Here is a 14,569-nt window from a genome sequence, read left to right as displayed (position 1 = left end):
TTGTACTTTTTTCTTTCTTTTTTTTTTCATCATTCTCGGTTACTATTCCTATCCCTTTCGTTTAACTAATATAGGATGGTTAAAGAGTCTTCCGCTACTACTGGCAGTAGTCAACCCAAGGCTTTAAACATTATCAGACCCGCCAACAGCAATTATGCTTTACATAAAAGCTTAAGTCATAGTAGTAGCGGCAGCACAGCAAGTAGTTCGTCACAACCAACAGCGACAGCTACAAGACGTCATGCTGGCTCATTCCATTCTGCCAATCCGTCAACAGTCTCCTACCACAGTTACAATGGTGGTAATAACAGTAGCAATAATGCCCGCAAACCAAGAATAGCCAATGCGAATATTATAAAGTCAGCAATGGAAAAACCTACTCTGAACATATACCATCCACCCACGGCGAATAATAACAACAATTATCATAGTGGTATCAATCGTAAGCCGTCTTATTATCATGAGAGTAATAATGTATCAACTACTATTACAACTCCACGGCCACCTATAGAACTCTATAAACCCTCACAGCATCAACAGCTATCACAACAACCATCATCGCACTATGGTCTACAACACCAGCAGCAAAGTCAACGATCAGGAAAATCTTTCTTGGTGTCATCACCCATCAGTCTCCATTCTCCTGATGAGAAGGTACAAACACCAAAGTCGTATACAGCAAGCAATAATAATAGACCGATGTCTCCTACTACTACTCACCCTCACACTAGCAATAATGGCACCGTCAACAGCAGTCCGAGACAAGCGGCTGCTATTCCCTATCGGTCCGTCTTGGGTGTCATTAATTCAGCTGCACCGTCAAAAAATGACTTGCCTTCCCCGCCACCATTAATAACGGCCACAGTTGACAGCAGCAATAGCAACAAGACTACGCTCGGTAATGGATATGATTTAGAGTCTACTGATGATGATGATGTGGAAGAAGACGAAGTAACAGATGCTAAGAACCAAAGATTACACACTCAAGAAGTAGAGGAAACTACTAAAGATGAGGAGGCTGACAATGAACTCGTAGATTCAAATCCAGAGGATGCCGAGGATGATACCTTTATTAATGAGGCCAGAGTGAATAGGAAGGTATTTGAAAGCATGACATTCTTTCGAACTATTCTTCTATGTGCCCTTGACTAAAATGCTTTTACCAACTGATGCGCGTATTCAATAGATTGCAGATTTAGAATTATCTATAAGTTCATTATTAACTGTCAATGCAATGTTGGAGGCAACTGTACGAAAGCAAGCATCACAACTAAATCAGCTAAGGAAAGAAAAGACATCACCCGATTCGAATACGTCTTCCATATTATCGCTCGAGCAGAATTACTTGGTAAAACTTGGAAATATCTTGTTTTGCGCACCTCTTAAAGTTAAAGCTCGGTTGTTAATTTGCCTGTCCTCTAAATATCTTCAAATAGATTAACGATGAAAAACATAATGAGGATGAAGATGATGATTGGGAAAAAGACGAAGTATTTCAAAGATTAAAAAAGATTACGGAGCATATGATTGAGCAGGGGCAAAAATCAATTGATTTTGAATATAAGATTTTGAGTCGAGTGTTATCGAATTACAACCAGATAGAGGAAGGCGAGGGAGAAGCTGCGGAAGATAGCACCACTATTAATAGCGACAGTATCATCAGTGAAGTGAATGAAGATCTCGAGGAAGATTTACAACAGGCCTCATTAAGCATAGGTACATCAATAGCACCAGCATCATCACAGACGAATAACAGTATATATACCCGCAATTATATAATGTCAAGCACATCTAATGATAATAGAAAGCAATCCAACATCGTTACTACAGATAAAATATCGTTACAACGGAAGCTGAACCAAAGGCATCAGCAGCCACGACGAAAGCTTGTTACTTGAACGTATTATTGAATGACTTGTATAATGATTTTCACGCCGACTCCTTATATATATATCTATTCACGGTTGTAGTCATCTATATACTTACATTTCTGCACATTCTTCTTTTTTATTCTAATTTTGTCCATTGTACTTTTTTCATGTTAAGGCACAGCAGTATAGCATTAAAACGTCTTCTTTGACGACGACGACGAGACGAAGTCAGCCTATTTATCTCCGCATGGAGCACGCGCTTCGCTACTGTCAGAGCTCATTCGAATAAAAAAAAAAAAAAAAAGTTAAGGCGTGTCTTTCACGCGCTTTAAAATTATTCCCCTCACTTTCAAAATTTGTTATATTTCAACCATTTTCTTGAGCCTAGATGAGCGAATTGAGTAAAGTGGTTCACCCTTTCTTTCAGCCTCGGCAAAAGCAACCAAGCCCTTATGTATCTTCATCGACAACAAACATCAATAAGCCTCTGAGTTCGGCAACTGTAACAGCGTCCGTTGAGAATGGCGCAACTGTTCCATCACTGTCATCTGCCACAGAAGGAACGCAGAAAAAGCAAGACAACTCAAAACAGAGTTTATTAAACAGCCTTAAACCATCTACCCCATCGTTACAGGAAGCAGAGCTCGTTGATTCAAGTAATAATCCGTATGTAGCAAAAACTAAAGTTCCGACAACCCGTGGAAGACCGAGAAAGGTGGCTACCGCCGGAGGAAGACAAACAACAGCAACAGCAGCAGCTATAGAAGACCAAAAAAGAGAAGAAAGAGAAAATGAGAAAGGGCAAGGGGAGCACTCTCGACCCAAAAAGAGAACGAAGCGAACGACACATAAAGCAGGGGCAAATATCAACACTGATTCACGCGCTGTAGAGGATACAAACACGAAAGAACTTCAGAAGACAACGGAAGTTGCAAACACTGTGCAAACTGCAAGTAAGGCTACTTCTAATCCAGTAGGAAGACCAAGAAAGAAGTTGGCAGAAGTACCATCTAGAAAATCAGCTAGAATAGCAGCACGACAGTTTTCAAAACCAACATTCCCTTCACGACGAGTGCAACAAAAACCAGGGGCTTCGACATCCTCTCACACAAGAAGAAAACCTCCACCTCCACCTCCAGCTTTAGAATACTGTACAGATTCTTTTGCAACCTTGATGGAAGGGCCTCAGTTTTACCATGACCCCGAAGAAGTATATCACGAATTTGAAAAAGAAATCTTGTTAAATGTATACGGTATCGATAGCAGCAGCAGCACTAAAAAGTCAAAACATCGCAAAAATAAGAAGAATGATCATGAATTCTCAAGGCTGAATCCTGATGTATTTGATACAGGGCACATTGTAGCTGCAGACAAATCAATCCAATATCCAACAAAAACTCCAGATCAAGGAATTATAATGCCAGCCTTTCGTTCAAAGAGCAAAGGTAACAATATAAGCGACATCATAAAAAATGGACAGACAGCTTTCTTCCAATCTCAAAAACTTAAACGAGGACTGCAAAATAAACAGAAATTGACGGGCAATAATAGCCATTCTTTTCATTCGAAACATAAATTAATAACAAAGACAGACGTGGAGGCTTTTCTTAATGCTTATTTTCCTCACTGGCATACATTTTCTTCCTGTGTCCTTCTACTTCAATCCATATTTGACACGAAAAATCGACCAAAGAACGACTATTTCGTTCGAGAGAATATGAAGAAACAGTGGACAGATAAATATCGACCCAAAACGGCTGAAGGTTTACTTGGCGCCCGGCATAATTTTATGTATTTGAAAGACTGGCTGCAGCAAATGAAAATTGAACCTATTACAGCTTCCTCAACAGCCAACGGGAAGAAGAAGACAAAGCGCGCTACGAAAAAAAAGAAAAAGTTAGCTATGATGGAAGACGATATCATTATGGACGATGAGGACACCTTCCATAGCAATGGATTACAACGTGCTCTCAACGCTTACGATAATGATGACGACGAAGATGATGATTTTGTGCTAAAGCCGGCTTCAGCTACTAAGAAAAAATTGCAGTTGCAAAAGGACGCGATGAAGTCTAATATAATTTTGTTGATCGGCGATCATGGTATCGGCAAAACGGCTGCTGTATATACTGTTGCAGATCAATTAGACTACGAAGTATTTGAAATCAATTCAGGTACCAGACGTTCAGGGAAGGATATCATCTCCATGGTAGGGGATATGACCAAAAATCATTTGGTTGCATTTGGCAGCGCACCTCCTCTATCAGCTGCTTCTTTATTTGTTGACAAGCCCTCTACATCTCGGTCAACCATTACAGATGACGGTAGAGAAGTAAAGAGCAAAAGAAAAAGAAAAAGGCTAAATCCCTTGTTCAAACCATCCGCATCAATTGATCAAAACGACAAAAGCAATAGTGGAGCCATCTCAGACATACCTAGCGGAATCAAAGAAGCGAACGATGAGCCTATTACTGAATTACCGCAACAGCAACCAGGACTCTTGAAACATTTTCTGCGAAAGAAAGATCCTCTTCAGAAAAAGTTGTCTTCTTCCACCTCCACTTCAATGGCAGCCACAACCAAGCAAAGCTTGATACTTTTGGAAGAGGTAGATATCCTATTTGAAGAAGATAAAGGTTTCTGGAACTCAGTCATCGAATTGTCACAAAGCAGTAAACGACCTATTATAATGACTTGTAATGGTAAGAGAAGACATTGTAAGGTGAAATACACGAATGACCGTTGTTGTTCTTAAGTTATTTTGCTTTGTAGATCCTGATCAAATTCCTTTCGAAAATCTTTGTCTGCAAATCGTCCTTGAGTTGAAGCCACCCACAGAAACAGAATTACTGCCTTATTTATGGTTACTATGTTATGCTGAAGGCCATATCGTTGATCCTAAAGACTTACTTTGCTTCACAGCTTTTTTCGGTCATGATATACGAAAGCTTATACAAACTTTGAATGTTGAACTATCGGCGAAAAAGCAACAATCAATGTTCCTGAATCATCTTGGCATTACAGCGGCTACTTCGCTTGATAGTCGTAGTGAAAGCGATCGCATAGAATGTTTAGTGGATATGAGAAAGAAATGTATACCATCTAAACTCGCAGTCAACACATTCCGCTTAGCAATCGCTTATGATCAATTATTGGAACTTGACAATACTGAGGGAATGGTGATCGCCAATGATGGATACAAGGACGGAAAGGAAAAAGAGGAAAGACAACGATTGGAAAATTTTTTGCAGGCTTTGAATAACAACGCTTTTGTAGACAGTTGGTTGACATGGAAGCATGGAGGGACTATGGTAAGGACGAGATGAGAAAATAACGGGTCGATAACAAAGAGTAACTGATCTAAATCCGTACTGGTTAAAAGGTACAAAGATCTGATATTGATCAAATCAACGGCTATACCACTTTATACAAAGAAGATGAAGCTATTGAAGGCAAACCCGCATGTATTTTTGAGGATCTGGAATCCTGTATATCTGTTTTGAACAATGATATCTACAGTAAATCATCGTCTTCTTTAGAAAAGTGGAGTAAATTGACTTTTGAGGAAAACAGCTATTGGGACGAACTCTGCGATACTAGGTAAGCCAAAAAGAAACTTTTGGATAATATCTATCAGTTCATGTGTGGCAAAGGGAAGAAATATAACATTTGAGCTTTAGAATACTCGCGCAAGAGGACTACAAAGAAGCAACCGAAAATTTGCTATCATTTTCATACCTAAATCAACCCAACGAAAACATCTTAATGATGGAATATGTACCCTATATACAGTTGATGGTTACAGCAGAAGATGGTGTCCTTCATAAAACAAATCGAACAAGATCCACAAGATCTAAGCGTAAACGACGATATTTACTTTTGAATGACGAGCAAATTAAAATGCTAATTTCAAAAAAGTTGGTAATTGACGAGGTAATATCCATTCACCAACGAGTATACGCATGGTAATAGATTCTTTAAGAAAACTGACAATTCTCTACTGCTTAGACCATGTACATAACAAAAAGGCTTGAAGCTTTGAACAATAAGGCGTTTTCTCTTATTGATGAAACACGATAGTTCCATCTCAATACCCGCAAAAAGTATATCCCTACCTCTCAATCGATTTGGTATAGTTCGATCGTCATCCCCCACAAACCAAACTGTATAAATCTTGGCTCCATCAGTCTCACGTTAATATACTTTGGTGTTATATTTTTAATCTGATAGTGACATGTATTAACTACAAGTACGTTTTCATGTATTTTGTAATAAAGAGCAATTAAAGGAAGAGAGAAACAAAAGTGTGGAGGGTTTTGATAGTTTTACATCGGCTAGGTCGGCAGATCCAAGCGCTGCGTGTATTTTACCCATGATTACCAAACACAACTATCATGACTTCCATGCAAGTCAATGAGCTATGATTAGAGTTTTCTTCTGATCGAGGAACACATGAATGTGACTTCTATTTGAGCTTTTGAGGTTTTTTTTATTATTTAAAAAGCCGGGCCAAAGGGTAACCTTTAGAGTCCATTCTGTTCTTTTATTGTTCCCGTTAGAATTATTTAAAATTGAGACTATTTTAAGAAAGAAATTGAATGGAGTCCAGCGTATTGCCAAAACCAAGAACGCGTACCATCGCTCTCTGGAAACTAAATAGTATGCATATCAAGTAGAAAGACTATAGCGTAGTGTATTGTAAGATACACTTTCGCGATGCAGACATTGGAGCTCTACATGTTGTCTGACTTTCTCTTCCGATTGTTCTTCATTTTAGAAATGATTGAGGAAGGAGAGGTGTTTGTTGTAAATAGCTTTTTGCCCATTTGTTGCGAGAAATAATTCACTAGAAAACAAACTTATTCATTATGCTTTTGTAAATCAACAGGATGCTCCTTACCAAAGAGATATTGTGTGGAATGCCGAAAAGATGGGAGATTTGGTTGACTCGGTACTGAATAATTATTATATTCCACCGTTGTTGTTTGCAGTGAGACTTGCTGTGAACGGGAAGTTTATTCGGGTTGTTATTGATGGTAAACAAAGACTAGCCGCCATTCGAAGGTAAATAGTTGGAAAGAATCAATTTTGACGAGTTTATAATGAATGGGTAGCTCAAAAAATACTTGTGCAAAAAAAAAAAAAAAAAAAAAAAAAGGTTTATGAAGAATCTAGTGGCTTATGTTGATACATCGTCAGGAAAGACTATTAACAGATACTATCTGGATGACCCCACGATCAGTGAAAATGATACTGAAGCTGAACGTGCATTAAGAAGTAAGGACATGCTGAAATTTGCAGTGAACAAATGAACCAAAAGAAAATGTAACTCTTACGAATGGTTTTTGTAGATAATATCAAACCTACGCATTTTTTAACGCCAGAACAATTCGATACATTTAATGATTTTGAATTCGTAGCTGGTAAAGTAGTGTACATCCCTTCGCAGGTCAACATTTCCCTTTATTAATGTTTGAATTTGTTGATAGTGGAATACGCAGACATTGCTGAAGAGGACGAGGTAAGTTGGCTGACCAAGCGAAAAAGACAAACCTACAATGTGATATTGTTTGTAACCCTGCTTTTTCTACCTCCGTTATGCCCATATTCGCTTTCCCTTTCGTTCCCCCTGAATTTTAGTTCAATATCTTTTCTAGAGTCCAATTGGGTATTTCCCTGTCCAGTGCTGACAAGTTGAAAGCAACAAACACACCTTTGGCTGCTCTGTGCCGTCAACTAGCAAAAGAGTTCCAGCCGTTAGTCAAAGCTCTATCTAAGAAAGCCGACTCTGAATTGTTCAAAGCCATTGCACTTTCTTACTATAGTGTGGCTGTTGAACCGAAATATTTCAGAAGTGTCAATCTTCAAAAGTTTCTTGCGGAGGATAAAGCTCCCAATGCTGACATAGTTGAAAGACTACGTAGAGCGCTAGGGATCATGAAGTCTATTGCTGCAAATGAACCAACTGTATTTAATAGACATGATAATCGTCATGTAGCTTTTAAAATGATAGAATTTGTTTCTTTTGCAAGATACATAATGATGATTGCACGCCCAAGATTAATGGAAAATTTCATTGGAGATTTTCTAAACATTCGTAGATATTTCTACGAGAAATCAGATAATAACAGATTCTACTTCAGTGCAAGCAGATGGCAAGATATTTGTCGATGGCTTGACGAATACGTACAAAAAAACGGACTAAACCAAACACTAGCACCTTCCAATTATACCAAAAACAACAACAATTCGGTTGACACCATTGTTTACGGAAACAATATACCCCCCACCATCACCACCACCCCTCAGGTTGTTGCCAACGTCGTCGGGGCAGATCGTTTAGCTCACAAAATCTTTAACAGTGATGACGATCTCTCTGACGATCTTTCTGATGAATATGAAACAGGGAACAATGCTGTTTCAACCGTCCCCTTCAAAAGAAGACATGTTAGTGTTGGAGTTGAACCAGGGAGCCACCCATTTGGTGGTCGTCCCGTGGCCAGGAGAGGAGGCATGGGCAGTCATCGTTCCAGTCATTTCCACTCCAGCAGGAATTCAGCTCCTACCACGCAACACTTCTGACTGTATTCCGATCGTCACGAAAGGGTCGGTCGCCCTTGTCAAGGAGGAAAAGGCATGAGCAGCATTCGATCCCCATTGACTTGCGTATCTACAGATATCCCCTGCTCAACACTTTCAAGGACCTTCAACGCCCTAGCCTATCCTATCCTCATCTCTCTTTTATACATATTTTAAAGTCGAAAAGCGAATTGTATCCTCACCTCCCCCCCCCCTCCCTTTTTTGCTTCCGGAAAGTATCCATGGGCTTTACATTCAAAGTTTTATTAAAGGCAATTCGCCAGTTTGTCATCATCTTGGTCTTTTACTATCTGTCATTGAATGATTAAAGTTATCTGATTTTCTGATCTTGTTCAGATAAAAAAAAAAAAAAAAAAAAAATAATGTTCCTGCGCGTCTTTCTGTATTTGGTCAAGCTATTGACAGGCTGTGAAAAAGCACGCGGGTTATAAAAGCTGTTGATAGGTGAGTCATTATAGGCATTTAGCCGATAGACTGTTGGAAGAGCAATTCCATTCGATGGTGGATATAAATAGGAGCAAAAGCAGTCAATCATACCCGACTCGCGTACTTTGATAGCTTGTCTATTGCTTTTCCAAAAAAAAAAAAAACCAGATATAACAACACGGCATTGATCTTTGAAACTTTTGAAAAAAAATCATCCGATATACGCGCTTTTATGCACAAGGTCATTGTAAATGGGATATTTCTAAAAACAATGAAAGCAACAATGATATTCAAGCTCCTTCCAGGCCAGTAGATTTAATGAAACGCTTTAAAAAGTGCAGTTTCACCGGTCCTCGACAAATAGAACAAAGAAGAACCTTCTATCCACCTCCCGCCGCCCCTTACATGAACGGATTCTTGAAAATGGTTTCGATCTGATATCTGTTTTGTTTGAAAAAGAGGAACAAAGCATAAAAATAAATGGCACGTTCAAATAAAATATACATTTTATTTCTGATAAAATAAAAGGCTGATGTTACAAAAATCAGAATGCAAAAAAGTGATGTCTATACATGAATAAGATGTATATAAGAGTGGAAAAAAAGTAAAAATACTATTGTTACAAGGGGGTTGGGGGTGGAGAGGATGAGAATATGAAAGATGGGTGAATAAAAAAAGTCAAAGAGTTTGTTATTTCTTGGCGGCCATCATAGCAATGATGGCGGCACCAAGACCAGAACCATCTCTGGCAAGATCAAATTTAACCTTGGCACTGTCGGCTTCACCCAAGATTTCGTTCATGGATTGGCGCATGTTGTGTTCAAAGAAGGGATAGAATTCGTAAAGAGAGCCGTCAATAGCAATGATAGCTTCTTCACCCACCTTACCCGTCTTTCGGAGAACACCAGCGATGTGACAAGCAGCAATACGAGCAGCACGAAGACCAACGGCATGACAGATAGTCTTGACAATTTGACGATCAGCCAAAGTGGTAGAAGGAATATTAAGGACGGATTCGAGAATGTGAGCGGCTTCAGACAAGTCTGGTGTTTCATCTACTTCAATGGTAGACATATAAGCAGTTTCAAAGCTCCAGTTCTTGTTCAATTCTTTAGAGGAGCGACCTCCAAACAATAATTGTTGATCGATCAGGTCCAAAAGGGCATTGCGCGTGATTTCACCGAGATACATACCGGCGACCATCTTTTCGTGATATTGTTGATAGACGTTGATGGATTCACGATCCAACTTGTTATCGTAGACAGTCATAGGTAAGACGCGACGTTCAATATCAAAGGCACCACATTCCATGTTGATGACCATTTCTTGGTCCTTGTCGCCCTTCCATTTCTTGACATCCTTCATGTTTTCATAGTAAGCGGCGTTGAAACCAGTACCCATGATGACACCCATGGTGGTGTTGGGATGTCTGTAAGCATAGGCCATGAGAGTACCAACGGTATCGTTGACAATCTACATTGAAACGCACGAGCGTGAAGAGAAAAAAGGGAAAAAATTTTAAGAGCCATGGACAAGTTGGATGAATGGTTTCACTTTTCTTTTTTTTTTTTTTTTTTTTTTTTCTTTTCTTTTCGTTCCATGCCTTTCTTCTCATTTGCCTTAACATAACCCCTCATACTTACGGCAGCAATGTTGACATTGATATTCTTGCGACGGAAAGAATCTTGAAGCATCACAGCAACATCCTTACCAACAGCACCAGAACAGTTGAAACCCTTGGTCCATTGCTTCAAGACACCACGGTTAATGCTGCTTTGATAGATAGGGAAAGAGAAAGTATAACCCAATTGAAGAGCATCTTGACTGCTAGTACCATTTTCGGTCAAGAAACTATCAACACAATCAGCAATAAAGTCGCAAAGATTACGCATAGGACCCAACTTCAATTCTTCAGAGACAACGTATTTTTGTTGACGAATGGTATGCTCACCGCCACCTAACAGATTGACTTGACAGACACGCAAATTGGTACCACCCAAATCAAGAGCCAAGAAGCTACCCTTTTCATCACCAGTACAACGACCAGAAACAAAAGAAGGGATCATGGCAACAGTAGCGCCTTCTTGATCCAAACCCTTATTCATTTCTACAACAAATTGGTCAGTGATCTTCTTTAAGGTTTCACCATCGACTGTGAAACGATCAACGATAGTGTCGACAGCCTTCTTTTGAGCGTCGGTCCAGTTGCTGTGGTTGATGGTAGCAGAGGTAGGGGCCATTTTTTTACAATTGATATAATGCTGTTAATGAACAGATGACGAAAAAAACGAAAAACGGAAAAGAAGAGAAAATGCTTCTAAAGACCATTTTAATTTATATACAATGGTTGAAGTGTGACCCTTCTTTTTTTTTTTTTCCAAACCTTTCCCTTTTTCTTTTTTCAAAATTGACAAAAAAGGCAAAACAGTGTGGGATGGAAAAAAAAAAAAGAAAAAGAAAAAAGAACTCACACAATTGGGCTTTTTCCCAGTCCGTGAAAAGGACGGGTAAAACCGAAAAATTCAGCATTTTTCAGATATAAAACCTGCTCCACCTCTTATTGACAAAAGTATATATAAAGCGGAAGATCATGGGTCATCATGGAGAAATCCAGTTACGAAATAGGGTAGTCGTGTGTGCATGCTGTTTTGCTTCCACAATGTACCCATGGGGTTCCTTGTTTATATAGCCTTTCATTGTCTATGTGAGTTGCCCTCACGGTATAACTTTTTTTTTTTTTTTTTTTTTTTTTTTTTTCAATAGGCGGCATAAAGTACCTTTTTTTAAAAAAGCTTTCAATGATTAGATAATCGGTTAAGGGCCGTCTACCAAGTCATTCGGACCTTAAAGGGTGGATGCGAGAAAAAATGACATGATTGATAAAGGACGCATAAATGGGGGGAGGGGGAGGGGGGAAAGCCATGCATTTATAGAGTTTTCCCAACGTCATTGTTGATAAAAACATCAACAGTTCCTACTGGCTTTCTACTCCATCCCTCAATAAACTTAACCTTGAGAATCGACATTTCTTATGACCGCATAAGCCTAGTAAGCCCGTTTAATAAATAAGTTAATAAGCCATCAATTTAAGAACACTGAAAAAGCGACACGGCCACTATTTTATCCGAAAGCAAAAGGGATGATTCAACAACTCAGTTTTTCCCCAGACCCTGTTCTTTCCATGGTTGTTGGCGAAGTTACAATAATAAGCTCATTGCCAAACAAGGGTTGTTAAAGTAGAATGCTCATTTAAAAGCGAGTGCTCCACTCCATGGGCACATAGCCCAGTTTGGCCGCCCCCCTCCCCCCAAATGATGAAGGACGTGTCATTCTTCAGACTACTTAAATTATCCAATGGTAGCTATTTTTTTATGTTGGCATTAAAGTTTCCATCTTTGTTGCACCATGTATCCATTGTAACATACTCAGTGTTTAAAGGGCTTTTATTCTGTACCTGTCTTTCTATCTCTTTTTTTTTTTTTTTTTCTTCTTCTATCTATTCCACAAAGATGCGCGTGCTATGTCAATCCAGCTCTAAACGATGGACTTGCATTTTCAACCATCAAGCGACGCATCGTTTCTTTTCCTCATCGCTGACGTTATCAAAAAAAACGCTAGTGGAATTTGACAATGCCCAGGTACATCGATTCGGAGTAAAAGAGCCGGCTTTTAGAAACCTCTCCCTGAAGCTGAACAGCGATGAGCGTTTGGTCATCGTGGGCCCTGTCAGTGCCGGTAAGACAACCTTGGCAGAAGTAGGTTGAGTGAAGGAAAAAGCAAAGGAATAAACCTCCCACCCCCCAAAAGCAACCATTGACTGGACGATTTCTCTACGCTAAAACAGACTATTGCAGGAAAGCATTCTATCCAACCTTCCTCTGCAGGAAAATGGCCGATCATTCATTCTAACGGTGGTTCAAAAGAATCCAGTTATGTATCGGACCATATTCAGCTGGTTTCGTTTAAAGAAAATTCAGGATCGTTCTCGTATGCAAATCACTATTACCAAGAGCGATTCAATTTCAGGTAAGAAGACTCCCCTTTTTGTCTGTTACAATACAAAGGGAAATCTCAAACCCGAATCTGATGATTCTCTTTTATGAAGCGATCCTGATAATGATACCACACTGATGGATTATTTGAAGAGCGCTCACGAAAATAAAGAGGAGATACATCGCGTGGCTCAACAGTTGAATATTGACACTCTACTGCCCTTATCTTTTGTTAAACTTTCTAATGGACAGACAAGACGCGCACGACTAGCACGAGCGTTATTAAGGAACCCATCGATGCTCGTATTGGATGAGCCGTTGAGTAAGGGATAGACAAATGCAAAAAGTGACACCCATTTTCTCTTGACTGACTTGAAAAAAACCAAAAAACAAACAAACATAGTGGGTTTGGATACTCGCCACCGGAAACATTTATTAGACCTGCTTGGCGAGTTAGCAACAAAGTCATCTGTCCCCATGGTGCTTGTTTTAAGGCCTCAGGACGAATTTCCTACTTGGGCAACCGATGTCATCGAATTAAAGCATATGAGGATTTGCTGGAAGGGCAAGTCCCATGAATACCTACACAAGCATAAAGAAGAGCTTCAATCCGAGAGAAGGAGACTTGAGGAAGAAAACCAGAAGAACAGCCTAGCACAAAAGAACAAAGCAACCTCTATGACGAGTCCAGCTGTAGTAGAGATGAAAAACGTCAAAGTCACGTATAGTGGACGGCCTATTTTACGCGATATTAATTGGACGGTACGAAAGGGAGAACGGTGGGCATTACTGGGGCCCAACGGATCAGGCAAAACAACTCTGTTGTCATTTTTGACCGGTGATCATCCACAAGCCTATGCAAATGATCTCTCCTTATTTGGACGCCGTCGTGGTACTGGAGAGTCCATTTGGGAAATCAAACAAAAAGTGGGCCTTGTGAGCCCTGAAATTCATTTGTACTTTAACCAAATGCTGACGGCTTTAGAGGCAGCAGGAACTGGTTTCTTTGATGTAGTGGTTCCTCGCCCATTGAATGGAGAACAAACAAAAACCATTCAAAGACTGTTTACTGAGCTTGGTATGAACACGATGTTACATCGATCCTTGAAGGACATGTCAACAGGCGAACAAAGAATGGTATTATTGATTCGATCGCTGGTAGGTTGGAGTTTATTTTCTGATTCAAAGTGTTATCTGTGCACTCACATCCTTAGAAAATCGGATAGGTCAAAATGCCAGAGTTGATCATCTGGGACGAGCCTTTTCAGTCCTTGGATAGTCATATGATTCGTAACGTCCATACATGGCTAGAAGACCATATGAGACCTGATCAGACTCTCATTATGGTCACTCATCATGAACAAGAAATTCCGCGTGCAGTGACCAAGAGATTTGAACTTACTTCAGACGGCCTGCAAGCAAATTAATCCATTCACTCTATGCTTTTATTTCTATCTGCCATGGGGAGATATCAAAACATGGGGAGAGAGGAATAGGTGACGAGAGATTGCATTTTTTTTGGGGGGGGGTATGGCCCAACACCAAAACAGATTCATAATGTACATAGAATGTTACCATGTCGATCGATTTTCCAACTCGGCCAAAACAATAAAATGCTCTACCCATCTTTAATTAGCCCATCTATTCAACACCTCCTCCCTATCGTAACCATTGGGATGG

General features: G+C 39.7%; 5 protein-coding genes across 5 annotated transcripts; 4 read left to right on the top strand and 1 right to left on the bottom strand.

The window, feature by feature from the left end:
- Positions 1-75: 75 nt before the first annotated feature.
- BDF20DRAFT_833215 (uncharacterized protein) lies at positions 76-1,857 on the top strand (the record flags this gene model as incomplete). Its single annotated transcript, XM_053078619.1, has 4 exons — positions 76-1,098; positions 1,187-1,348; positions 1,437-1,716; positions 1,805-1,857. The coding sequence occupies 4 exons, from the start codon at positions 76-78 to the stop codon at positions 1,855-1,857; spliced, it is 1,518 nt and encodes a 505-aa protein (XP_052939720.1).
- A 222-nt stretch (positions 1,858-2,079) lies between these two features.
- Positions 2,080-5,556, top strand: BDF20DRAFT_327247 (uncharacterized protein). The gene is made up of 3 exons (XM_053075204.1): positions 2,080-4,573; positions 4,644-5,182; positions 5,254-5,556. Exons 1-3 carry the CDS (start codon positions 2,260-2,262, stop codon positions 5,473-5,475), a joined length of 3,075 nt encoding a protein of 1,024 aa, XP_052939719.1. The 5' UTR covers positions 2,080-2,259; the 3' UTR covers positions 5,476-5,556.
- Positions 5,557-6,410: 854 nt separating this feature from the next.
- Positions 6,411-8,750, top strand: BDF20DRAFT_855246 (uncharacterized protein). Its single transcript, XM_053080236.1, has 7 exons — positions 6,411-6,530; positions 6,649-6,677; positions 6,760-6,935; positions 7,030-7,148; positions 7,223-7,294; positions 7,361-7,392; positions 7,512-8,750. The coding sequence occupies exons 1-7, from the start codon at positions 6,470-6,472 to the stop codon at positions 8,451-8,453; spliced, it is 1,431 nt and encodes a 476-aa protein (XP_052939718.1). The 5' UTR covers positions 6,411-6,469; the 3' UTR covers positions 8,454-8,750.
- A 627-nt stretch (positions 8,751-9,377) lies between these two features.
- On the bottom strand, positions 9,378-11,221 carry BDF20DRAFT_855243 (hexokinase-domain-containing protein). Its single transcript, XM_053080235.1, has 2 exons — positions 10,541-11,221; positions 9,378-10,370 (listed from the first exon to the last, which is right to left on the bottom strand). The coding sequence occupies exons 1-2, from the start codon at positions 11,135-11,137 to the stop codon at positions 9,588-9,590; spliced, it is 1,380 nt and encodes a 459-aa protein (XP_052939717.1). The 5' UTR covers positions 11,138-11,221; the 3' UTR covers positions 9,378-9,587.
- Positions 11,222-12,596: 1,375 nt separating this feature from the next.
- On the top strand, positions 12,597-14,316 carry BDF20DRAFT_833211 (P-loop containing nucleoside triphosphate hydrolase protein; the record flags this gene model as incomplete). The annotated part of the gene is made up of 5 exons (XM_053078618.1): positions 12,597-12,632; positions 12,742-12,923; positions 13,003-13,211; positions 13,293-14,047; positions 14,116-14,316. The coding sequence occupies 5 exons, from the start codon at positions 12,597-12,599 to the stop codon at positions 14,314-14,316; spliced, it is 1,383 nt and encodes a 460-aa protein (XP_052939716.1).
- Positions 14,317-14,569: the final 253 nt, after the last annotated feature.

Source organism: Mycotypha africana (assembly GCF_025528875.1).
Source record: "Mycotypha africana strain NRRL 2978 chromosome Unknown BDF20scaffold_2, whole genome shotgun sequence".
NCBI lineage: Eukaryota > Fungi > Mucoromycota > Mucoromycetes > Mucorales > Mycotyphaceae > Mycotypha > Mycotypha africana.
This window is presented reverse-complemented; position numbering and strand designations above follow the sequence as displayed.

Coding starts and splice junctions, on each gene's coding strand:
- BDF20DRAFT_327247 (XM_053075204.1), top strand. CDS start 2,260: ATGAGCGAATTGAGTAAAGTGGTTCACCCTTTCTTTCAGCCTCGGCAA. Junction 4,574..4,643: donor TATTATAATGACTTGTAATG/GTAAGAGAAGAC, acceptor TTTGCTTTGTAG/ATCCTGATCAAATTCCTTTC. Junction 5,183..5,253: donor GGAAGCATGGAGGGACTATG/GTAAGGACGAGA, acceptor ACTGGTTAAAAG/GTACAAAGATCTGATATTGA.
- BDF20DRAFT_855246 (XM_053080236.1), top strand. CDS start 6,470: ATGGAGTCCAGCGTATTGCCAAAACCAAGAACGCGTACCATCGCTCTC. Junction 6,936..7,029: donor AGACTAGCCGCCATTCGAAG/GTAAATAGTTGG, acceptor AAAAAAAAAAAG/GTTTATGAAGAATCTAGTGG. Junction 7,393..7,511: donor ACATTGCTGAAGAGGACGAG/GTAAGTTGGCTG, acceptor CCTGAATTTTAG/TTCAATATCTTTTCTAGAGT.
- BDF20DRAFT_855243 (XM_053080235.1), bottom strand. CDS start 11,137: ATGGCCCCTACCTCTGCTACCATCAACCACAGCAACTGGACCGACGCT. Junction 10,371..10,540: donor TCAATGTCAACATTGCTGCC/GTAAGTATGAGG, acceptor GTTTCAATGTAG/ATTGTCAACGATACCGTTGG.